Source organism: Harmonia axyridis, chromosome 3 (assembly GCF_914767665.1).
Source record: "Harmonia axyridis chromosome 3, icHarAxyr1.1, whole genome shotgun sequence".
In the NCBI taxonomy this organism is placed as follows: Eukaryota; Metazoa; Arthropoda; class Insecta; order Coleoptera; family Coccinellidae; genus Harmonia; species Harmonia axyridis.
The window spans coordinates 19,341,083-19,367,321 of record NC_059503.1 but is presented as its reverse complement, the minus strand read 5'-3'; the positions used below and the strand labels follow the sequence as shown (position 1 = coordinate 19,367,321).

The 26,239-nt window shown below is 33.1% G+C and overlaps 1 protein-coding gene across 3 annotated transcripts in view; it reads left to right on the top strand.

The window, feature by feature from the left end:
• Positions 1–19,842: 19,842 nt before the first annotated feature.
• LOC123674631 (lachesin-like) overlaps positions 19,843–26,239 on the top strand; it is a 115,341-nt gene continuing 108,944 nt past the window's right edge. The window contains exons 1-2 of one of the 3 annotated variants that reach the window (XM_045609569.1): positions 19,843–20,050; positions 21,891–21,994. In XM_045609569.1, the coding sequence (XP_045465525.1) occupies positions 21,931–21,994 (64 nt within the window). In that variant the 5' untranslated portion in view covers positions 19,843–20,050; positions 21,891–21,930. Of the gene's footprint in view, positions 20,051–21,817; positions 21,995–26,239 lie in introns of all 3 variants that reach the window. The other 2 variants (XM_045609568.1, XM_045609567.1) reach the window with 2 other exon arrangements.

The following is a 26,239-nucleotide window of genomic DNA, read 5'->3' as shown; positions in this document are numbered from 1 at the left end:
ATAATATTGTTTATTCCTTCAATTGACGACGATCATTTATATCATCCTAACTGTTTCCACAAATTTGAATAAATCTTGAATGTATTTCAAAATTTGAGATTGGAGGTTTTGATTGCTCAATTTTGCATCACTGAATATTCCAAACTTTGAGCCTGAATGTTCTCAAACTATGAGGTCGACGAATCCGTCCTTTTATCTTGTCTGATCTGGACGTACGTTCCTCTTTTAGAGGGAACACCACCATTTGGCTGCTCAGTTCAAAACTAAATAAGAGTTATTTCTTCTCATAAATATCCAATTTTTATGAGGTTTTCACAGTAAGCTACATGGAAAAAGGTGAATCTTTTCAATTTGCGAATGAAATAAAAAAAAAATTTTGGTAACTATTCGTTTTTCACGAAATAATTGATGATATGGACTTTGTACAAAGCAATGTTATATTTTCAATATATTCGTGAAAAAACTTGCTCAAAATTATCACAAAAGAGGTATAACTATAATTTCGTGAAAGTCGTCGTACAGTACTGCTCTCTACCTATTTGCTTCGAAAAAAGAAAGAAGATGAGGTGAAAAGACAAATTCATACATCGTACAAAAGTTGGTCATCGCAGAAGCGCCAGAGGGAAAATGAATAGGTATAGTATATTCAAAGTCACCTGGAGGAAGCCAAAATATTTCGATTATACGAGGGTTGTCCAAGTTACCAGAAATTCTTTTGGGGCCAGTGTATTTATTGCTTAACAATACTTTCAAATGAACACCGGTCTTTAGCGGATCGCTATATTCACTTCAAAAGGACATCTGTCGAAGCGTTTTTATCGACTAGTTCAAGTGAATTTGGATATACTATATCAAAGTTTGACAGATACTCGAAAACCCACTTGATGGTAATCCCTCTTGATAGTAAAACCTAGAATTCTGAAATTTCATGCAGAATTTCGAATCTTGAATGCCAAAATGGCATTTTTTGGTACATGCTCTCCTGGCTGAGGAAAATATACAAGAAAAGGTAAATTACAAATTTGTAGAATGTTTAAGTACCATCAACACGTTATGCCAATGATATAAGTTTCTGTGTCCTGCGCTACAGGCTAAAATCTTGTTTGAAAGTGCTGCCTACCCTATCAAGTGAAAGTCGGCATAACAGAGAGAAGCAAAAAAAAACCCTTGAATCTTGGAAATCTGCCAAAAATAAAGTTGAAAAAAGTACAATTTCGAGAACAATAACACTTGAAGGACCTCTGATCTCTCTCTTCGAAACAATAAGATATCAAAAAGCAGTTCAATGAAATCAAATATACCAAAAGATATATTGATTCCTTCTCGAGTTACTGGGCGTTTCTGAAAAATGACTCTGTTTTATCTTGGTTTCTGTCCGAGATATTCGAAAAACTCTAAAACGTTTTATTCAGCATATTCACATGAAGAATCTGTAAAGACAATTCTGCATATTTTGCACTTGACCTATGATTGGTTTCAAATTCAAATCTGATCAATTGGTGCCAAATAGATGTACTCAATGTCTAACTGCGTACTGTACATAAGAAGTAGTATGGAGATGCCTTAATGCCCTCCATAATAAATTCATCTTTGCAAATGCAATGTAGTTCAACTAGATAGCAGACTGGAGTATGTACCTGCCGGAATTTACAATGATCCATTTCCATTTGCTCCAATTAAGTCCAGTATTCCATCAGGAATGGTGGAATATTTTATTCGAATTGAATCAAAACTCGAAATCTGGCATTCTGTTGAGATCTCTGTATACTCACTTCCATAAAATGTTTTCATGAGATTCAATTGCACTTGTTATATATGTCGACATTGTGCGTAGGTTCAATTTGAATTTGAATTAGTGAGCATGAAACCCTTCAATTTTTCATTAAACATTCCAATTCCAGTTTCATTACCTTGTATCACTCATATAATAGAATACCTGTATTTTTATTTTTATGTTTCAACAAGAATTCGCACTTGTCATTTTTATTCGACTGGTCGTATTCTGCAAATGAAATTTCGATGGACCTAAATGTTTGTATTGGTTATAACCAATCTGGTTCACTGTTGGGTTCCATTAGAGAAATTGAAGACACGTTTTGATGAAAATTCGAGAAAAACAGAGCTTGTGACGAAATGATAGAGAGAATTCTCAGAAAGAAAAAATATCGTGATATTCGAAATTTTACATCAGGTGGCTTCTTTAGTCAGTAAGAGCAGTTGTTGGATATTTATCGCTGAATATCAAATTTCATGGAAAACACTCGAATTAGGTTTCATTTTAAAAATTTTTTTCGTTTTAATAGGGAAGAAGTTTCATATATATCATTATGGAAGTCTCTAATTTATTCAACTTTTGAAGTTTTTTGTCAGTATCTCTTTCATAACATGTGGCATTTTTCTGTTGATTCAATTCACTCTGTAATGATACAATATGTTTCATTGTATCATTTCTTCTCTATAGGTTTATTATTTTCAATGTTGAAAATTGAAGCAAAATATCGAAAGAAAATTATATTGCAGTAACAACAGATCCAACCGAGTTGAAATTTGGAAGATATTAACGATCGTTATAACTGATTCATCAATGAAAAATTTGCCCAGATAGGGTCGTCATACTACATTCATTTTGACCGATATTAAGTAGGTATAATAGTTAACATTGATTGCTAGGCAACACTTTTCCTTCCGGCGGACGGAAGAGTAATCCATACAGCAACACTTTTCCCACTGGTAGAGGAAAATTAGACTTTTTCGATAATCTTGTCAGTCAGAATATGCTTTGTCATTATACGTTTGAAAAAAAAATTTTTAGCCTCTAACAAAATTTCATGCTGATAGAGATCCGAAAATAATAAAATTCAAAATGAATGTCGAAAAAATTGTGGAAAAACTGAAGTTCGTCCATCCCAAATATTCCGGCGTTTGTGTCATTCCATCTGTGTTGGCTAGTGATTAATTCAGCTCAAAAATATCCATGTTGGGGATAATAGATTAACATATCAGTCAATGAAATCGATTTGATTATATCTACTATGCTTAATCATGACCATTACCATGCATTGAAGATTTATTTTTACAAATAATTGAATTTTTCGAAGTGCTTTTGTCCATGAATTCATCATGAATTTTTTCAGTATGCACAAATCAGCACCCATTTCGATGAAACAATTCAACAATTTCTAAACGTTATTGAATAATGTATCTTTCCTTATTAAATGGTATAATATACTAAACAAAATGACATTAGAAATGTCAAAAACATGGTTTTGTCATTTAAATTTGAATCATTTCTATGGGAAAACCCCTTCACGTCTAAAAATTAGATTGCTTCCGGGAATTTAAAAAGAACCGTGTTGTCAGTTGATTCACGATTGGAACTGCTATAGAATACATTAAAATATTAATTTTATTCTTATGCAATCAAAATTTGACACCGGTTGCACTTGAATCTATCATGTTCACTATTGATCGGACCAACCCGGAATAAGTGTTCGCGAGTACAATACGTTTTCTGATGTGATAGAAAATGAAAACGATGAATTGCTATCGACAATCGATTTCCGGAGGATGAAAGCATTCCATCAACAAATTGTTAAGAAGCCTTTGTCCGATCCATTCATTGTGACCGCACTTCTAGGTTCAACGTTTAATTTAATTTCACTCATCTGCTACCTATTGAAAAGCGTATTTTACCCCGAATTTGAAAGAAGTTGAAGTTCTTTTTCGCACGTTCTTCGCTTCAGTTCTATTTATATTAGATTCACATTGAAGATGAAAATTTTTTAGTGTAGATAGGAAAGCATTAAAGCAATAAGTTTCTGGAAAGCAGAAGTCGATACATATCTAGATGTAATCCGTGTGAGTAAATACGTATACGTATACGTAAATTGAAAATTTTTTCATATTCAGATTCATATTAGTGAGATTCACAAAATCTATTTGTTCAAAGAGATTGCGTTTCAGATACTATAGGGTTTTTCAATAAGACGATTATCATTTGGTTATTAGAAAAAAACTAGTATTTTTTGGGAGAAATCTCATTGTAAAGAGGAAAGTATGCCATTAACAATGGAAAACGATATCCGCCGAATAGCCTCCACGGCTACAGTTGCAGGACTATATCCTTTTCATATTTTTTATGACCAATTCGGACATTTGCGGTTGTATGTACAAAACTTCACGAATCCATCTTCAAGGTCTTGAATCAATTGTCTAGCAATGGCGTTAATCTTATATTTCACGTGTCCCAAAAAAAAATGTCTAAAGGTGTTAAATCACAAGATCTTGTTGGCCCATTGTGATCACCTATTCGGGAAATAACACGGCCAGAAAACTTTTTCCCAAATTGGGATGGTTTTGTTGCTTGTAAGGCACGTAGCGCTGTCTTGTTGAAAATAAACGTTTGTGAATGCCTAATTCCTAATATCGACGAGGAGTTGAAACCGTGGTTAACACTACAGGCTACATCAACATAATTCTTAGTTGTTTCGATTCTTCACATCATCAACTTGTTCCGACAGCTCAACTTTTTCCAACCAATTATACTATTATATTGTTGAAGCGTGTATCGTTCCAGTTTTAGTAATGGCGTTGTCAAATGTCAAAGTTTTGAAAGTGATAGCTGCCCAGATAGCGGATTTTTCAAGATGGAACCCTTATTGAAAAACCATTAGATTAGATTGTTGTCGGTTAATTTATATGGATAAAGGCTTATATTTTTATTTTTCGTTTTGAATTTCCAGTTCAAGCGTATTAAATTCATATATTACCATATGCCTATATGTTTTTTAATCATTTATGTAATCATTTTGAGGCACATTTATTCTGCTTCTTCATTATCATCTTCATCATGTGTCACTGATTGTAACTCATTATTTTCACCCTGGAGAACGCTTAATAAAGGCCAGAACATTGTGAATTATTAAAATCAGACTTTTTTTCCCGAGACCAATATTTCCCTACTTCTGATGTGAAATAATTACGTGAACCGAATCAGATTCCTTAGTATTCGGTAGAAAAACGTTGAATCAAAATGAACAGGAAAGTGCCTCTGAGCAAGGTAATCAGCTATTTCCAAAGACTGGGTCTGCGAAGGATTTTTAAAATATTATTCACGCTGAGGCACAATAGCCTGTAAATGTGGAAGTACGTAGGAGTCGTCCTTTCAAGATATAAAAATTATATAACATGAATATGAATTTGAATAATCGAGCAAAGGTTCTCAACTTTACGTGTATGTTTTTTTATTTATGAAATAACTTTTTATATTACTTCATTTCAATGCTCCTGAATTCATGAGCGAAACCTGGGGTATTTTGAATAAGAGAAAGATTCTTTTTTTAAAGGTTAGATTTTCTCTCACGAATCTTCTATTCATACCTATATTCTTCATATATTGTGAAATTGTTTGATTACTACTTTTTTACAATTTTGAACTTGTCTGCAGAAGTCATTATCTCCCTTACGGCTTTATTGCTTTTTATTTAACAATATTGACCAACTAACATTTACATGCCCGCGATTGTTCAACTATAAAATATGCTACATTCAACTTTTTTTTTCAGCTTCGGGTGTATTTCACGTTATAAAAATATTCATTCAAAGTTCAATATCACATTATATCCGTTGAAAAAACACATATGGATGAATTGAAAATTGAAGGATATACAAAATATTCTCCCTGCTGTCCGAAGACGAAGTATGGGTATGTTCTCATATAAATAAAAATTATGCATTGATGTACCTCTTATTTGATATTTTCGAAACTAGTGCAATTGCTTCATATTCCTCCTTCGTGGTTGTAAGACGACCAATGGGAATTGGTTATGTTCTGTGAAAAAACACATTTTGAACTATAAGTAAAAAGGCGTCAAAAGTTGGAAGTGTATTCTGTCAAGAGCATTTTTGCTAAGAGTTTTTTTATGTTTTTACAGAACACCAGGGAATTTTTCTTTTAGAGAAAATCTGGCTGATTCTTATCAGTTACGTATATGTTCAGGTATAATTCCAGATTTTATATATTTGGCTGATTAATTTAAATTTCAATTTCGGAGTTTTATCTGTTGATAAAAAAAAAATTAGTGACATTTTTGAAATGGGCATACCTATTGAAAATATTTTGAATCAGCAGTTGCATTTTCAGAAATCTGCATGAATTTTGTTAGCCTGCGGAATTGTTTTCATTCAACAATATCGTGGCAATTCTCTAAAATGAGTGAGTAATTTTTCTGTTTTTCCATTTCCAACTAACAAAAAGAGGTATACTTTATTGATATAAAGCTAAATTCAATTCAATCAGATTTTCGAAATTCAACCCCCTTGGCACGATCGTTAACCCTGAATACTGCGACAACTTCCATTTCACCTTATTTGTAAACTGACAAAATACCTAATACCAACATGCCTGACAGAATAAATCAACGCAGCAGATTTCATTGGAATTTCGTTTGAAACAGCCTTCTGCTTCACTGCAACCAAAATGAACTTTCCATAAAAAATTCAACTGAGGAGTTGGGATTCCTTCCTGAAACAGATGGCTCGCATTTATCCCTGAAGGAGGTCTGGCGTCACCATTGTGGAACATTTGAATATTTAATATGTGACTATGCGCAAAAATGTCGAAATAAAGAATTGCTAAATGAGTTCCGGTGTGAGAATGGTATTTATCTACTTCAAGCTTTATTGCTTTCGCTGTCTCTTTTGTTGTAATATTGGGTGTAGTTCCCATATTCTATGGAGGGAAATGCTCCTGGGGAACATGAAAATATTGTGATTCGTGTTTAGTGATTTAGTGAAATCCTGCACCCCAATCTCATAGGTATTGAATTTTGATAAATTTCTTACGTATTTTGGCTGGCTGTGTACTTGAGTACGTGATAAAAATAAAAGAAATGATTGGTATTTCAAGTATTTTATTTAATTTGGTAGAACGTTTTCGGCTGAATAACCATCTTCAGTACCACTAAAAACAAAGCAAAGAGTGAGTTGAGCAACAATTCGAGACCTCAGTAGGCCAGCCACTCGTCAAAAATACTTTGCTTCTACCATCAAAGCGAAGAGATATAACATAGGTTCTCGAAAATGTCGATAACGAAGGATGCAGAAGCAATAACAACCACTCAGTTGAAAATGAAAACAAGGAAAACATAACCAGCGACCAGCTGAGTAAAAACAAAAAATAAAAGAGTAAAAGGAATGACGAAATATAAAACAATGTATGAACTGATTGTGTCAACGAATTGAAACATAAATTATAGTCATTAAAATATTAAAATAAAAATATCAAGTGAAAAGGAAACAAGGCACATTAACCAGGTAGGCAGAGCACACAGTGTATGCTACAAAACTAATTACAGTTATAAGATAACATTTTTTTCGAATCATATTTCATTCGAGACTTTTCTACATGGATACAATATCCAGGATGATGGCAATATAAAATTGAATCGTATTGAAATTGAGGTGAAGTTAGGAGCGGATATGTCCTCACCCAAGAATACCTAGATTCTCAAAAAAGCAGGTTTTTGTTTCCAAACCAAGAATACTTGCCTATTGTTTGAAATACCTCATATCATCCACAGCAAAAAAGCCACCAAATTGGTAGAATAGTTTGTGCGACGATACGCAACACTGAATTCTCTTTCACTTTCTTCGATACGAAATGGAAATGACCTTAATATTCCTCATCAAATCAACATCTGCAATATGTTGTGATGAAAGCATGCCATTCGATTCGTAGAACGTTTCACATGTCAACGTCAAACTCAGAAATCTGCTCTTTCAATGAACGTTTTTGCTTTCGGATATTGAATTTCTTTGGAACCTTATTAAATAACATATCAACCTGGCCTAATCAGTAAAAACAGATTTTTCTTTAAAACTCCACTTTTTTCGTTACCTTGTTCGCATGAAATTGGGTAAAATTTGTTTCGCACTGAGTACATGAAGGAAAACACATTAAGAACATTTCGGGAACTTCAAGTCTACTTTGAAATATGGGGTAATTTTCTGGGAAAATTGGGAAAAAATATTCTTAATTGAGAAAAGAACATCTCGAATAATTTACAAATTGAGTTTTATGTAATCATGTAAAGTCCAAAAATTTTGCACAGTATATGGTTTGTACCTCTTCGATTTTTTGATGTTTTCAATTAGAAGAATTAAAAATTCTTTTCTGAAAATATAAATCTATATACAGGATGGCCACTTTTTTAATGGGATTGTATCGGTAACTTTTAAACCATAAGAGTTAGAAGGTCGGTCAAATGAAGAAAAAGTTGCATGCATAGAAGCATTATCAAGCAGTTCAAATAAATCGAGATTATCAGGGCCGGTTATTGAGATATCATAAGAAAAGTAAATTTTGTCATTTTGATTTTTCTTTTTTTCCCACTTCATTTCAAATATCATCAAAAAATGTTACAGGAATTTTTATTCGACAGTAAATTATCCTCAATTTGACATAATCAGATTTCGTATTCAACGTTTCGTACTCTCTGAGCCACCCTCAACCTCATTTTTTCAATACGGATCTGCATATGTTATGACATTTTTCGAAATAACTTTTAACGCTGAATTCAACGATATATCATACAATGTCATTCAAAGTAGATTTTCAGGTGAACAGATATTTCTTGATTGTAGGGCGGTACGAAGTTACCATAGATTTTATTGATTTGTGACAAGGATCATTAAATTGGTGAAGGAGAATTTTTATTTCGGGGTTGTTGTTCGGGTTTTTCCTTAATTTCTGCACTCAGTCGATCCAACAACAAAATGAGATATTCATTGCTTTTACCTTTGTCAAGATATTCAATTAACAATCATGAGTGTATTTCAGCTGCATTCTCCTAAATCAGGTTTCAGGGGGTATGCTTGATCAAGACTTTGTTAAGACAGGAAGTCAATAAATTTCATGACAGTGAAGTGTTTACGATATTGATAGCTGTTCTCTGAACTCAACATTGCAAAGGTTACTCTCATTAGTCTGTTTATGCAGACCTGATAGAAATCGATATATTGAAGAGAACGTGAAATTCCTCAAAGATTAAACTCCGCTCGATAAGCTTTTGTTACTTGGTGCCTGAGGAGCTCATTTAAGAGATGGTGCTGGATGTAGTAATGTATGGAGTTCTTCGGACACCACAATTAAATTTGAAAATGATGAATGTTTTTGCAAGAGGAAGTTACAATTTCTAAAATACTTATTTAATGGAAAAAACTATGCATTTGCATGCAAAATAACAATATCAAGCGCTCCGAGCAAAATTTTGTATTAATCAGAACCATGAGAAAATCCAAGGAGATTGTTGAAACAAAAAATTAATCAACATTTCGATTACCACAAAACTAATTGAAATGTGATACTTATTAAGTGTGAAAATAACATAAAAACTTCAAGCTTCATTAAAATTTCAACATTTCAACATTTCGATGACCACAAAACTAACTGAAATGTGATATTAAGTGTGAAAATAACATAAAAACTTCAAGCTTCATTAAAATTTCAAGCTGATCCTCAGAACCATAAGAAATTCAAGGAGAATATTGGAAAAGAAATACACAATATTTCCGTAACAACATTTTATACTGGATAACCATCTCTAGCTTCGTTCTAAATTAGATATTTTAGTGGCACATGTCGATGCAGGATATCAAGTTGATTGCGTCATCAGAACCATAAAAAATAAAAAAAAATAATGAGGAAAGCACCAACGTGGAATCAGGAGCTCTGAAGCGTTTGTTCATTTATTCGCCTGTTAATCATGTGACATCACGTAATTGCATTTTTCATTTTAAACTACACTCTATTCGAATACCTACCTGTGGCAGTTATAGGAAATGCTTTGACAGCGAGAGGATTTCCTAGAATATGAAATGTGAACTTTCCAATACGGGTGTAGGTTTGGTTTTGTTCTAGTTGGAAACGCTGAAACAATTTTAGTATTGCTTGTTCCGTCGATCAATTCATGAGGCCTCCCTTAATTACGTTACTAGCGTTTTGTGTTGAGCACTTGGCTTCTATTGTCAGATTCGGTATTTTGAATCAAATTTCATTATGTTTTATTCCTTCTATTTATATATAATCAAGATTAACGGTATAATGTTGTATATATACAATGTTGTATATATTAAATATGTTATACTTCTTATACCAGGTGCTAAAAAACGAAGATTCAATATTTTGGGAGCTGATTATGGACCAGAAAATAAGTAAAAAGTTTTTTATAAACATGTGTCCGACAATGAGCAATTTTGAAAATATAAGCGATTTTTTATTTATTTTCATCTTTCAGATGTCTTTTTCACTGAACTTACAATTTGAATGAGTTGCAGTGGGTTCATTAAAAAAGTCACAGCTGGCATCAAACATTTGGTGTTCATATGACATTTTCGTTCATTGAGTATTTTGCATACGATTCGAATTGTTTACAAACTTTGTTTCCGCCGTTTTGCAGTAGATGGCTGTAGCGGTAAGTGGTATTCGAAATGAATAGATCGTAGATGTCATACAATGAGCTTGGGTATTTGTAAACATAATGCCATCGGAATAATAATCGATTTGTGTCTGCATCAAAAGGTTATTCTCGATTAAACGTGTAAGCTTACGAGCCAAATTCTCGTCATTTGCAGGGGTTCTAATTTTCAGCTGTAATATGAAAAAATCTGCGGCTGAGGCTCATCGAATTCCTCAAATACCTTTGGTGAGGCCGCTATTAGTGAAAGAACGTGCCAAGAGTGGTTTCAACGCTTCAAGAACGGTAATTTTGACGTCGAAGACCCTTTGGAGGTGGAAGAGAGAACGTTTTCGAAGATGCAGAATTGGAGGCATTATTTGATCAAGACTAGTGTCAAACGCACCTAGCCATTTCAAAACGCCTGAAAGTGGATTTCTGCATCATATCTACAAGGAAACGAAAAATGGGTTCATTACGATAATCCCAAGCGCAGAAAAGCATGGGGATATCTCGGCCATGTTTCCACTTCGACGACCAAACTGAATATTACGATCTATTTATTGCGACTACCACTTACCGCTACAGCCATCTATTGCAAAACGAAGGAATCAAAGTTGTAGACCATGGTTTTCAGAAAATATTGGCCAAATGAGTAAAACAGCCCGTATCTTCTACAATAGGCATCATAGACCTCATTTAAATAGGAGAATGGCAATCTTCTAGATGTTGAGCTATGTTCACTGGAGTCCTACTGTTGAAGTACTAATTATTTTTGGGATGTTACTGGGCATAAAAAAATGAATACATTGAGAGATAATATTGATACACCTATAAGATATAATTATTTAGCGTGATTAATGTTATGCATGATTGCTTTTCACCAAATGAGACCTACTGTACAATTTCTTCCAACAAAATATTCATACTCTGAATTTTGATCCAGAATAAACTTTTTCAGTATATGGTAAATCTCTTGCGGACTGGTAAATGAAAAATTACAGCAAATTCTCTAAGGATTCGCCTGAAACATTATTTTCGTTAGAAGTCGTAATAAATGATTGATTTGGTCTGAGAAAGTCAGAGACATATTTCAGAAGTTCATGATCGATAGAATTAGAGTTGCTGATCCAAGACCAAGTTGCTTGGATTATCTTATCAAACAAATACAAAATGACACAGAAAATCTTCTAGGGTGTGGAAGGAGCCAACGATGATATAATTTGGTCCAAATTAATATGGAAACTGAAAAGTTGCGGGTAGTCATCCATCAGCCACAGCTGAAATTTCCTCTCTAGTTTATTAGCAGCAGTCGGAACGAGTCCATTCATTAAATTTCCTTCAGAACAAATTAACTCAGATGCTAAACGTTCGGGCGTCACCAAGCTGTGTTATTAGCTCTTCCCTCAATGTAAATGATACCTAAGGTCTCGCTTCGAGCCGCTTATTGCTGTTCAATTATCATATCAGAGGCCTAGAACGATTTTTCGATTTGGCAAGTTACCACGGCAGGCTATCGCTCCTGATGAACTGGATTTGATTGATGTTGGTTTCACTTTAGCCTGAAATCTAACCAGACTCATCTGTATTCGGCGAAGATTAGACCGGAAAGAATTCCAGAAAACATCTCTGGAAGTTGAGATCAGAAACGGAGTAGATTCCGTAATGAATTTACGTCAGTTTAAGTTATTGGTCAACTATCTATTGTTTTTTAACAGCCTTCACAGGAATGTAGTATACAATGCTTATGATACGAGGGACAATATCATATATCAAGCAAAGAATTAGTCACATAATTGCATAAAAGACGAATGAGTCTACTCAAAGAAGGATATTTAATATAAATATCAAAATTATGACAATATTGTGCTGAAACATTCACTATCTGATATATTTTTTATATACCCTTTTCAGTCTAGAAATACAATTACAACTTATAGAATATTAAAACCAACGAAAGTATAATTGAGTAAACTGCTTATGAATTGACTCAGCATTATTGAATATCAAGCTATAACACTTACTCAGGTACTTGAGAAAGTCATGGGATGACGGAAAAATAGTCGCTGAAATAAGAGAATAGCGATTGTAGAATATTGCTTTCATTCATAATTTCAACATGAATATTTTATTTGTGTTATCTGAGTACCCAATGTTGGAGACAATTCAATTCATAAACTGCACTGATGACTTCAAATGAATAAAACAAATGCTGGCAACATCAATATATTCCGTTCTAGCATCTAGGTACATTGGAATACGATGGAAATGAAAACAGCCCGAGGCTCTATCCCAGGGCAATTGTAATATCTGTCTCGTTTAAAAAGCCTTGAATATGCTGGACTCTAGAGAAATTTGTGTCAGTCTGTTCTTCATAAAGTGGAAATATATGTATGAATTAATACTTTTTCATGTCCAAATGAAGACCATATAGTCTTTCAGTCATTCAGAGTAATATGAATTTGTTAATGTTTTTGGGGTTATTATTTAGTGAATGATGAATATTTAGTTACTGCCAAAAAAATTCAGGAATATGTTCTTGAAACCACACAAAAAAAAATAAAAAGCACTGACGTAAATTCAGGGGCTCCGTAGTATTTCTGCATGAATCCTATGCCTAATTTTCCAATCTTTTGATTACAAACCTGAAGTAAATGCATTTATTTCAAATGAAATCGATATTTATGTTGAAATGTACAAATATTTAAACATTGATGCTAAGTCATTTTTTCATATTCGTGTAAGAAGAGATATAGCTAGCAAAAACGCTCATTATATCATCAAGCATGAATACAGAAAAAAAAATGGCGGAGATAAAGGAGAAAGAAAATGATGAAAAGCTTGAGAAGGCTATAAACAAAAATGAGGTGAATAATAAACGAAAGAGTGACAACTAAGAACAAAAGAAACTATACTGACATTGATCTGAAATTAATGATTTGGTGAATGTTGGAGCTCCGGAGGTGCTTACAGATTCCAGGGGCTTAGTCCATTTTAGAGTGTGCAGCTGAAAGAACAGGTTTCTGAATGGAAAGAGATAGAGTTCGGAGTGCCTCATGGATCCATTTTGAGACCTATTCATATATTATTTTTAATCTAAAGGGCACGGAAAGCTGTAGAAATCATTTTCCAGCGGAAAACATCCTGACACTCACCTCAATTTACTTGCTCTTCTGCGTGAAGTATGTCCATGAGAGGATTGATGAGATAGGAAAAAACAAAAAAAATCACTCAATCTGAAGACGCCCTATCACAGGGTATTATCCCAAATAATTGTGTCAACCACGAAAATTTGATGAATTACAACTGCATACCGGAGCGGTTGAAAGCTCGGTTGAAAGAAATAGTAACTAGAGGAGAAACTCAAAAATTTTGTGGTTCAAAATGCATGAAAAAATTCTGGGAATGCAAATTCGTTAACTCATAATGTTTGTCTATATTGTTTCAGTCACCAATTGTAAAAATAGATTTTTATTAATACATTGTACATATATTATTGATTTTAACACCCCATGTAATACTTGATGGCTTATAATATTCATATTGTTAATAATTAACACGTGAATCAATTATTATTATAAGTATGTCAGCATTGTTAGATAGTTATTTGGGCTGTTTCCATCATCTGTGCGGTTGGATGTTTCCGACGTTTCGGCAAGCATTCGCCTGCCGTCTTCAGGGTGGTGGTCCTGAGAAGGACCGATTGGGTGGTTCTGAGAAGAACCGTTTGCCAAACTTGGTCTGTCTGGACTTGTACGCACCATACTTTTTTCGATTTCGTATGAGGGTATCGTATGAGGGAAATCGAAAAAAGTATGGTGCGTACAAGTCCAGACAGACCAAGTTTGGCAAATGGTTCTTCTCAGAACCACCCAATCGGTCCTTCTCAGGACCACCACCCTGAAGACGGCAGGCGAATGCTTGCCGAAACGTCGGAAACATCCAACCGCACAGATGATGGAAACAGCCCAAATAACTATCTAACATATAGTCCATCATCAATATCAAGACAACAATTATGTCAGCATTGCTTCGACCCTACCTGCAAACAATCGAAACATCAGAAACACTGAAAGATATCCTGGAATTCAAAGGGTTATGAGATCAGAAAAACGTGATTATTTTTCTTTTCGTAGCTACGAGTATATGATCGAATTGCTTGTTAACTCAGATTATCGATAAACTTCAACATACATTAAAATCGAACAGAAAAAATCTAAAATTTCACAAAAAAAAATGATCCCCTAGTTTAACGAATCTCACAAATGAACTTCAGTTGGTATTTTCCAAATATTGAGAAAACAAAGTTTATTATGGGTGTAACTCTCTGAAATTGCATAAAACAGATTTCCCTCAGAGTTAACGAACTTAACCGGGATATTCGAACCCAAAATAGATATTGAATGACAAGTTGAAGTTTCTAGTTCATTCCGATAGACAGTTATCGAGTATCAAGTGGCCAATTAGACGGTCGGATAAAATCAATTTTGAACACGAATTCTGCATCAAGAATATATATAATCCACTCACTTGAAACCATTTTTGACTTAGAATTCGAAAATTACAGATATTGAGGCAAACTATAAGATAATTTTTGGATTTCTCGTGAAATCGAAATTTTCAAAATATTTTGACAGAACAAACTTTTTGATAACATAACATAATAACATAACATAACATAATAAGTTTATTCACCAAAAAAATGTTTTACATAGATAACAAAAGAATAGTTGAGATGTAAATAAACATTGAAATCCCACTAAAACTAAAGTTGCGCGTGGGTTTTGCACAGTTAAATTTACAGTATTTCTTATATATTATGTATATGATATCTACAATACTTGACATTTAACCTATTTTAGATACCACATAATATTGGACTATTTAAAGATACATAATCATCATAATTTGTTTTTTTGGAAATTAGGGAAACATTGTACAGTTTTGAAATTTGTGTTGATAATAAACTCAATATGTATACTATTACTCTTATCGTTACATATATTTGAAGTTGTTTCGACAACGATGTTTGCATTTTAGAAAACGAAAAGAAAACGTTTTCGAGAGTAATGATTCCCTGGATGAAAATGTGAATACTTCGATTGGAATAAGTTTTCGAATGTAGGTCTTCAGTTTTCAATTCTGAGATTTCATGTCATTCGACATGAAAATCACATTTTCTTGAAAGTAAATACCTACTCCCCTTTCCCAAATATACACCCTTCTATTCTCGTTCAAATTGAATAACCACAGTGTTACTTCAACGGAGTTCACTTCATTTAATTCACCCAAGATGATGCAGCAATGTTCTACTCAAATATTTTCTATTCCGACCAGCATGGGCTTTGATGGAAATTAGATTAATATTCAAACCCTCTGGATAAACCCAATATGCCCCCTGGTGAAACTCAAAGTGTACCCGAGAAGAGTTCAACACGAAGGCACGCAAGGGCCAGATTGTAATAATTTATTGGCAAGCAAGGCTCCGAATGTGTATAACTTTATATATTCCTTGACGGGTACTACCTTTTTCGAGTTGACTCGCTTTCAGGTTTCTCATGAGTTCGATGACGAAATTAGGTCGATTGAAAAAAAGGTACTTTTTTATATACACGGTGTCTACTTTAAAAAGTCCAAAACTTCAAGGCAAGATTTCACATGTGATTTCCAACAAAAAATGTCATATACACATATTGAAGGTAATTCTTCGATTCAACATTTTGGGTTTTAATGAAATATCTTAAGTTTTTAAATAAAATCAATCACACTCCAGTTATCCTTTCAATTATCTCATATCTCAAAAGAGCATGAAATTGTCTATAATACAAGATTTTTTGTGCCAAAAAATTCCTTAGAGTTGGCGTGGTAAACAGATGAACACAACTATTTTAAGGTAAACATATTTTTCCAATAGGTTTATCGATGAGAACTGAATGAATGTGAACATGGTTTCTTTTCAGCAAAAACTACTCCATTCAGAGATCTTTTGAATGACATATCAACTTCTGTACTACTGCTTGTTTTCTGCATCAATATCATAGCTAACATGATAACATAGAAAAATAAGAAATTATTTAAACCTGATTTTCTTTCATTTTGAAGCTTTAAATGATTGAATCAGTTGGTTTCTCTGATTGAATATTGGAGTCAATTTATCTGTCGAGTCAAACGATTGAACTAAATTCAATTGATACATATTATAAGAAAGAAGTTAAAACAGAGGAGAAAATGCTGAAAATCCTCGCTATGGATAATTGAACAATTAACTCATAGCAAAAGTTCAAAATGTCTACCGCCTTGTTTTTCCACATCGTTTTCTCATTGAAACTTCAACCCTGCCTAGTTCAGAACGTTTTTGACATATTTCGGCAAAACACAACAATTCAATTCTATTTATCAGATCATCTCTAGTTTGAACGTGTATTTGATACACTTTTTCTTTTAATGTGTTCCAGACATAAAAATCCAAACGAGTAAGAACAGGGCTCCTTGGTGGACATCTCACTGTACCGTAGGCCAAATATATGTAGAAGAGAAAACCCTCAAGCTCTATGCCGAGTCGGGAACATAATTCAAACGAACTCAAGCGAGGCTGTCAAGATACGAATCAACCTTGAAAATTTTAAGCTTCTAGATCTTTCCATTCCAGAATTATCGTGTCCATAAAAGGTCTGGCGAATGGAATTGAATTTCACCATGGATTCCTCATTGTTTGCGACCATTTCCGTTTCAAAATACGAAAATTCTAAACATTGTGATGTAATATAATAGAGAGATCTCTTGTTCACAATATGACTAAATGACGAATGCGCCGGTATAAGATTTCTCTAATTCTGTGGTTATTCCGTTCATTCTTCCACATCTTGTGGAACAAAATCGTGCGAGAATATATTAGAAACGCACAGTTTTCATGGTTATATTTTATTATTCTATGTTGGTACTCCGAACTTTCCGCCACGGCTTTATCTGACAATTCATCAATTTGCCTTGAAGAAATCAGTTCTGCCAACCAACATTTTTCAATGCAAAAATCACTAAAATATATTTATGGAAATATTTCATTAATTTCAATGAAAATGCAATGAATTAGAGAAAATAATGTATAATACTCGTACATAAGGCATAAGACATAATATCAATGCCTTCTGCACTTGTATTATAAATAACTATTCCTGGATGGAAATCTCGTAATTTCGCATTCTAACAATTTACAATGTTCCGCAGATCCCAATTCCGCCAAAGGTTAATTATTTTGTGATGAAAAAAGTTGGTGACATCAAATGAACACTTTTTTTAATTCAATTTTCCAGATTCGGCTCAGGTAAAACGTTATAAGCTAATGCTCAAATCATAGACGTTTCATGAAGGAGAGTATTCATTTGGACGAATATTTCTGGATCTGAAATAATGAGGTTGAGTTTGTATAAGCTCACATTTTGTATATTATTACGAGTAGGTAGTAGGAGGAAGTGCACTTGCTCAAAAGGAACTGATCTACGGCCGTAGCGACCGGGTTGGGAGGGAAGTGTAGGAAGATAAGCTTGTATGTATCTATTGTTACTTTTTTATTGATTTATTACTCATTCTTTAAGAAACAGTATTTGTGGTATTTATCAATAATCAGGCTTATTCAAAACTGAATTCAAGATTTCGGAACCGTATTTTTCATTTTCAATTTTTTTTAGATTTTTCTATATAGCTCTTTCAATTTTTGAGATATTAAAATCAAATTTGAAATTAAGGTTCGTTAGTTTTTTTATTTTTAGTTAATGTTCAAGGAGACTTATAATTTAAATCACAGAAAAAGTTTGTGTTTTTGTTTTCATCGTAATAATACAATAGGTTCCTACATTCAATTGAAAATGTTCTCTTCGATCGACAGCAAATATTGATTTTTCAGACACAAATCAATCAGCGAAGTATTACTTTTCCTGCCTTGGCAATCTTGGCATCAAAGGAACTATGTACTTTCTTGCCTAGGTAGTAAAGTGAACATATGCGAATAAAATTCTACATTATCTGACAAACAGAACTGTCAGATATTTCATAAGTTGTCAAACTATAATTATCATGGACATGAATATACATTTTCATAGTAACCAACAATTGCGATTTCTATCAAATTTCTTTCAAATTTATCACAACAGGAAAAATAAAAAGATTGTGGATATTGTAATAATTTCCATATACAAGATCCTACATATATCATTATACTCAATCGAAGAAAAAAATTATGTGTTTAACTCGGCAGCAAAGTAGATTGACTGCCTTGGCTGAATTCCTTGCCTGGCTATACGCTCGTCTATGAACTATAAGCCGCGGCAGTCAACCTACTAATTTGCTGCCTAGTAAAACAAATAACTATCAATTAAATATAGCGATAGAGTAAAAGAGGGCTTTAGAAAACGGAACAGCCTGTATATATTTTTATACAGACTGTAGGAAAAAGATTGTCACAATAGTAAAAATTCAATTTTTCTTTAAATTTAAGTCAAATTTTCTTCATTGTCGAGAAATTTCCATATACAATATCCTACATATATCATTATACTCGAATGAAGAAAAAAATTATATGTTTAACTCGGCAGCAAAGTAGATTGACTGCCTTGGCTGAATTCCTTGCCTGGCTATACGTTCGTCTATGAACTATAAGCCGCGGCAGTCAACCTACTAATTTGTTGCCTAGTAAAACAAATAACTATCAATTAAATATAGCGATAGAGTAAAAGAGGGCTTTAGAAAACGGAACAGCCTGTATATATTTTATACAGACTGTAGGAAAAAGGTTGTTACAATAGTGAAAATTCAATTTTTCTTTAAATTAAAGTCAAATTTTCTTCATTGTCGAGAAACTTCCTTTGGAATGGACGCCATGGCAAAGAGACAGAGTTTAAGAATTTCACGATTAGCGGAAGATATATAATTTCAGGACATCCAATTTAAAAAAAAATGAAGATGAAAGATATTAAATTAGCCATAAGAGATTCCCTTTCTGTTCAAGAATAAACATATGGTATGAGATCACAAGACAAAAATTTATCACCAAAATTGTTGATGTAAGCGTAAGTAACTACACCATAAAAACTCTGATAGTTCAACTCTCCCAACCCCCAGCATTACTCGAGAATTCCTCGATGATCACCCCTTTTCTTCCTTGCCCTTAGGTCATAAATCTGTTGACTGAAACTACTGGTCGTAGAAGAAAAGTATTTCGCAGAACAAAAATTACGCCGATAGCCGTTTGCCACATGGCCATCCCCCAGGATAAAATGATCCTACATAATAGGCATATTCTGGAGGAAACAAAGATCTGATGCAACAGCGCATGCCGAAGCTCTGCATACCATCGTGTATTTTGGCCGCTACAGCCTCCGTTAGGTTGCTGATATTACGGAGAATCTGGCTGCCAGTGTCGCGAAGCGTCTTGAATCAGCGCGAACGTAATCGTCCAACTAGGCGCGATATGCGCGCTTAGCCTTAACGCGTAGATACTTGCGAACTGTTGGGATTTGTGACAGTTAACCGTGTTTACAAATAAACGATCTTCGCTTAAGTGTTTTGGATTTGTTTTTTACTGTTGAGGAATTGCAATTGAGGTATCAGGGTCGATTACTACTCAGTTTTTCGAAAATCACAAGCGGACAAATTATTTCAATTCGTTATTTAAATATTCTCACTTTTTTCAAGTGTTTGTTGTCAGTCCAAAAATTTATTATTATTGAATAAAAATAATTCTAATTGACATGTCAGAAATCCGAAATTTAATGAAATATAAAAAATTCAAATTCTGTTTCCAGAAGTAGATTGGCAGAACGTATTAATCAAATTTTTTGTGAAAGTAGCTTTATTCAGTTTTATTTAATTTGATTACACTGGATCTATTTATGAAAACACAGTAAGGACAAGCCTTATTTTCGAGATGTTTTTCATCTCGTTTTTTGACTATATAATATATATATTTTAGAAATTAAATTAGGTTTTTCATGAAAAAAACTTAATTTAATTACTGAATATTCTCAAATATATCTTCGACAAATCGAAATATTAAAAAATAACTTATTTCATCATGCATAATGTTGGATATAAAGAAGTACCTATTATCATCACGTAATTTCCTTAAATGATCGAAATCAACATTGTATGTTCCCAAGATTCATAGAATAGTATGGACAATCGTTGATATACTTTCATCCAACATGCGTGCCCTTAACTTTTGAAACCGGGGTTATGATGCATACTTCTTTCTTATATAGTTATGAAATTTACCGAAAAGTCGAATCAAATTGATGCTATAAATCTCTTTTCAAAAGAACCTTCTTCTTTGTTTCCTATAGCTTTAATTGAGTTGGGGCATAGATTGTCTCAAACTTTTTGCGCAGATATTGAATTCCAGAAAAGTTGGAAAAGAGAACACATCCTCTTACTTGATTATCATATTTATCGAATGGATACATTTGATTTTTATGCTATCGATTTTTGATCATTGTGAATCCCTATAAATTCAATGAAGATGTTTTGTCGATTTAAAGTTCCTTATTTATAGCAATTATTTTATATTTCATCGAGGAGAAGGTGAACAATGTGTCTAAATGTCGTGAAATGAGGTATTTGTAATCGTTAAGAACATATCTTTCTTTCAAAGGTTTGAATTATTATTGTCGTAATTATAACTAGAATATCTGTTTGGATTCCTCAAAAAAAATAAAGAATATTTCAGTTCAACGACAAAATCGTCTACGCAAAGCATTGAATCAGAAACCCAGTTTTGAAAATTATTGGCACGCATTTTGTATGAAAATTTCAAAGAACATTAGAAAGTCAATGTTAACATATTCTTTATTTCTTCCACGTGTTTCATTGTTTGTATTGTTTAAATATTGTGCATTCAAAACGTTTCTTAGCTGTGGTCTAGTCGATTTTTCAACAGCATTAATCACTGCAAGAACATTTGAACAGGGGTGGACTGACCGGCCTTGGAAGCCTTTACCGTGATACAAAAAAGGGTGTCTTCAACTAACTATTGATATGAATTGAGTGAATTACTCAATCACTAAATAATGATACAACTATTCAGATTCTTCCGTCATTATTCATTCACATTCAATGTGAAAAATTTCTTTGCAACTAACAATATACACAAATTATTTCCTTCTTCATGATCTTGTAAGTGAAATCATGACGTACATAGTAGTCGAGTTGGTACTGGAATTCATGAGTGATAAAGAGTACGAGGACCTAGGGGGTTTTTGAGAGATCAATTTTTTAATAGATTGAAGCATACCTGAAAAGGATTGCTAATATTCTTAATTTTTGATTCAATCATTGGGGTTCAAGATTTGAATCTGATTAAACATATGAATTAGTTCTAGAACGAAGATGTAGTAAGAAGACCTGAGTAGTAACGTCCTGAATATCACAAAAAAAAATATTCTTGAGATGACATAAATGTGAAAATCAGTTGAAATGTGCATTTAAAATGAACTGGATAATGGAATTCAATATTTTATTTATGTTCTTCATTTATCAAAGTTATGTCAGAGGTAAGTATCAAAATGCCCATGATGAAATTTCGAATTTCATATTTCAAATTCATGTTAATGTACAGATGAAAATTATTGTTCTTACAAGAATCAATTGTATATTAGAATTTTTCGATTTTATTGGTATTTAATGGATGGTACCTATATTTACAATCAATGGAAAACTAGCTTTTTCATTCGCTGTGTGTAGTGTAGTTCCGAATGAAACTTATCGGGAATTATGTTTTGAACGGTTTTGTCAAATGAAATGTAATTAGCGAAAAATTCGGAGAGTGGCTATGGTTGATGTGGAGTAAAAACATAATACAACTAGGTCAAAGTGGGATATTATAAGGACGTATTGATTTGATCTGATTTGGTTGTCATGCTTTGAAATATATTTTGGTACCAAATCATAAAAAATTGAATGAATCACATTTCATTATCACATTATGATATATTGAATATCAAGTAGATAAAATTGAACCATTTTGAAATTATCAACTACTTGAAAACGGCGAACTCTACCAAATAACTACAGGTTATGGGACCAGGCTTAAAAAGAGTTTGCTTGAAATAGTATTGCTACTTTTTGCAAATTGAAGAAGTTGAAATTCAGCAAATTGATAAATCATAAACAAAAAGAGAGAAGAGTGACTTATATATCAACAATTCATAGAATAGATCATCAAAGAAATGATAACTATAATAATAATAATAATAAAGTTTATTCTTGACATATGCTACATAAATACAGATGTTAAATTATCCAAGCTGAGAACAAACATAAATGGAGGTATTATAACGAATATGTATAATACCTGTTTTAATTAACTTTAACACAACAACTAAACATAATAGGTACACATGTAAGATCTTTGGTTTCAAAAGCAAGAACATAATAAATAGGCATATACAACATAAAATAAACAAAGAGCGAAAGAGCACAGTCACAAAAGGAGAAAAATGTCATTTGATGCACTCTCGATGACCAGAACTATACGGGAAATCACACATGATTCGAATTTATGATGGCGTGGAAAAATTCGCTACCCCTTTGCAGTATCCAACCAACTATTTTCGGAAGCTTCAAAAATAAGCCATTCTAATAACAGCTGGTTCATGAAATTACGTATATGGAAAGAAAATTATACCAGGTGATACAGCAGATGAAGAAACTAAAATGAAATGAATTTTTGATGATTCAAAAGCGAAATCAGGACCAGTTTTAATAAAATCCACAAACTAACTGATATAGATTGAAAACTGTCCAGCATCTGAAGATATTTGGGAAACATATGTGAATTTGATTGTAGCAACATTGAGTGGAAACACTTCCAATTTCATGAAACATAAAATTGTGTTTTGATATAAGAGATTTTGAAACTCCAAAATATTGCATTGGGATTGAATTCAAACAAGACTGTGACATTATAATAGCTAACCAACGAAAATACATCGATGTTTTGATATAATTTGGTATGCAGAATTACAAAAGAGCAACTGAAAAAAAACTTGAAACTGGAAATGCAGAGAAATTTGTGAATATTCCCTACCAGAATCTAATTGGAGCGATGATGTAGTTCAGTAGATCAACAGTAACTCGACCAGATAATTCTTTTGCAGTCAATTATTTCAGCAAATTCAATAACTGCTACAGTTTGGAACATTGGACTGGTATCAAACGCGTAATGAGATATTTATAATTTACAAGAAATTACCAACTTATATTCAAGAGTATTGGACAAGCCATAAACAGATATGCTGATTTAGATTAAGGTGCATGTCAAATTGATAAAAAGTTCTAAAAGATCTATTTGTTCATTTTTTCAAATTTTGTAGTGTTATTAATAGTAAAAGCTCAGTACATACCAAAGCATCCAAAGAAGCAGTACCCGGGATAAAATCCCATTGTGATCTCAAAATCAAAACATATTTTCATAAAAGGACACTTCTCAAAAGACTTTTGTAAAGAATGATAACATTCAAATATGCTACAAAAGAAACGATAAAATTTCAGCCGACAATCAAACGAAATCCTTGAATGGAAATTGTCATTTTATGTAAATTGATCTCTATGGGATTGGTCTTTACTTAACCAGATCGTGAGGAGTGTATGAATAAGAATATTTCAATGTCAAATGGCTGATTCTAAATAGAGTCTGAATTCTTCTGAATAAGCACCCACTATTTCTAGAATCAGATTCGGAATTTCAAAGAATCGACGCATGTTGATAAACGATTCCATACCAAATTGTATATTCCCATTTTTTTCGAAAATTATGCTAGAGCATAATTTTCGAAAATCGAGAAATCGAGAATCGAATTATGGAATTCTATCGGTTTCTAAACCGATAGAATTCCATAATTCGATTCTTGAATCATTCTCGAAATGTACTCTCAGTCACTTTCCGTCAAAAGTCATATTCCCAATCACACTAATAACTGTTAAATCGAGCATCACATGGGAATAATTCCCAACCATCAAGAGAGCAGTCTAAGTTATTTACTCCAGAATCTGTTTAGTGTTATGCATAACCTAATAATTATATACGTCCGTTCTCTTCGAGCGATAACCAAAGCATTCGAATTATCTGATTTGATGCGAGTTACCACAAGGAAAGTAAACGTCTGCTCATTATATTAGACAGTCGAGCCACTGTAATGATCTACTCTTAATTGGGAAAATCTTCTATACTCGATATCAGGTGCCTTTGATGTGGTCTGTAATCCGCAAATAGTAGGATCCTGAAAATGTATTCGATTGATATTTTTTTCTGGTGGTGGTAATTAAAAATACTGCCAGAGTTGATCAAATAACGTGAATGAGCGCAAATATGACAATTTTCAGAGGGAAATGAGCTTTTTCTGAATGGGAAAGTCCAAGCATAATTTGTTCAGAGAATATTCGTCGAACTATTCATTCCAACTCTTTCTTGACACACAGATATCCAAATATAAAAGAGAAAATTATATTCCGAAATTAGTGAAATTGATACAGTACACATAAAAAATATTAATTTATCGATCATATTACTACGCACTACATAATTGAACCTCCTTATGGTCATTGAATATTGAAAATAAATATCAATTATACTGTTAACGAAACCGATAGCTCTGATTATATAACTCATGTTTTGAAGAATATCTGGTCGTCCAATTTTCAATGACTTTTTCAAATATTTGTGGCAGGAAATCGGCAATAACGTGGCGAATGTTGTCCTCCAAGTTGTCGATCGTTTCGAGCTTATCGGCGTAGACTAGCGACTTCGCATATCTCCACAGAAAATAATCTAGCGGCGTTAAATCCCACGATATTGGAGGCCAATAAATAGGTTCGAAACGTGAAATTATGCTGTTACCAAACGTTTCCTTCAGTAAATCAATTGTGGCACGAGTTGTGTGACATGTTTCGCCGTCTTGTTGAAACCATAGTTGCTGTACAGGGTGGGCAAATTTCGATGTTTTAGCACTACAACTTTTGAACCAGAGGAGATAGACAAAATCTGATACCCACTTCTCGATCTCTTTTTCTGAGAAACTAACAAGGGTAGTATTCATTTTTGGCCACCTTCTTTTGTTTTCGAGTTATAAGCGAAAATGGGAAAAATGGCGATATCGAAAAACATTTATATCTCCGCTAATACTGATGATAGAGCTCTGAAATTAAAACATTATACAGGCACTTTTTTACGTAAAATCCAGTGGCGTGCTCGTATTTTCAAAAGGGTTTTTAATTACGAAGCTATGACCCAAAGTTATGTTTTTTCAAATGGGAACACTAGATTTTTGTGCCATTTTCTGAAAGCTTAATTTTTCCTGATTTCAAAAATATATAACATCGTATGATTCGTAGCAAAATGAATAACAGAAAATGGTCAAAAACCTTTTTTTCCTTAAGAGTCTCAATATTTCTATGGTTTCAACTGTTGATGAGCCTTCCTATAACAAGAGCAGTGTCTTTCCGTCAATCTGATTATTTCTATGCTTCTCACTTATTTCTACAAAATTCGAATCTATATTTATTTTATACAAATAGTTTCGAAAAGATAAACGAACTTGGAAAAAGGTTCCTAGGTAGCTTGAACACAGTTTCAAATATTCGTCTATTGAAATATCGAGAAGAGGTGTCGACTGTGCATTGTGCAATTGTTGTCATTATTAGGTGAAATATTATTTCTTGCTTGTCCCTTCGTAATTAAAATGTTGAGTTCAATCAGATATGCATTGTTTCATATGCTGTTTAAAATGGATTGGTACTTG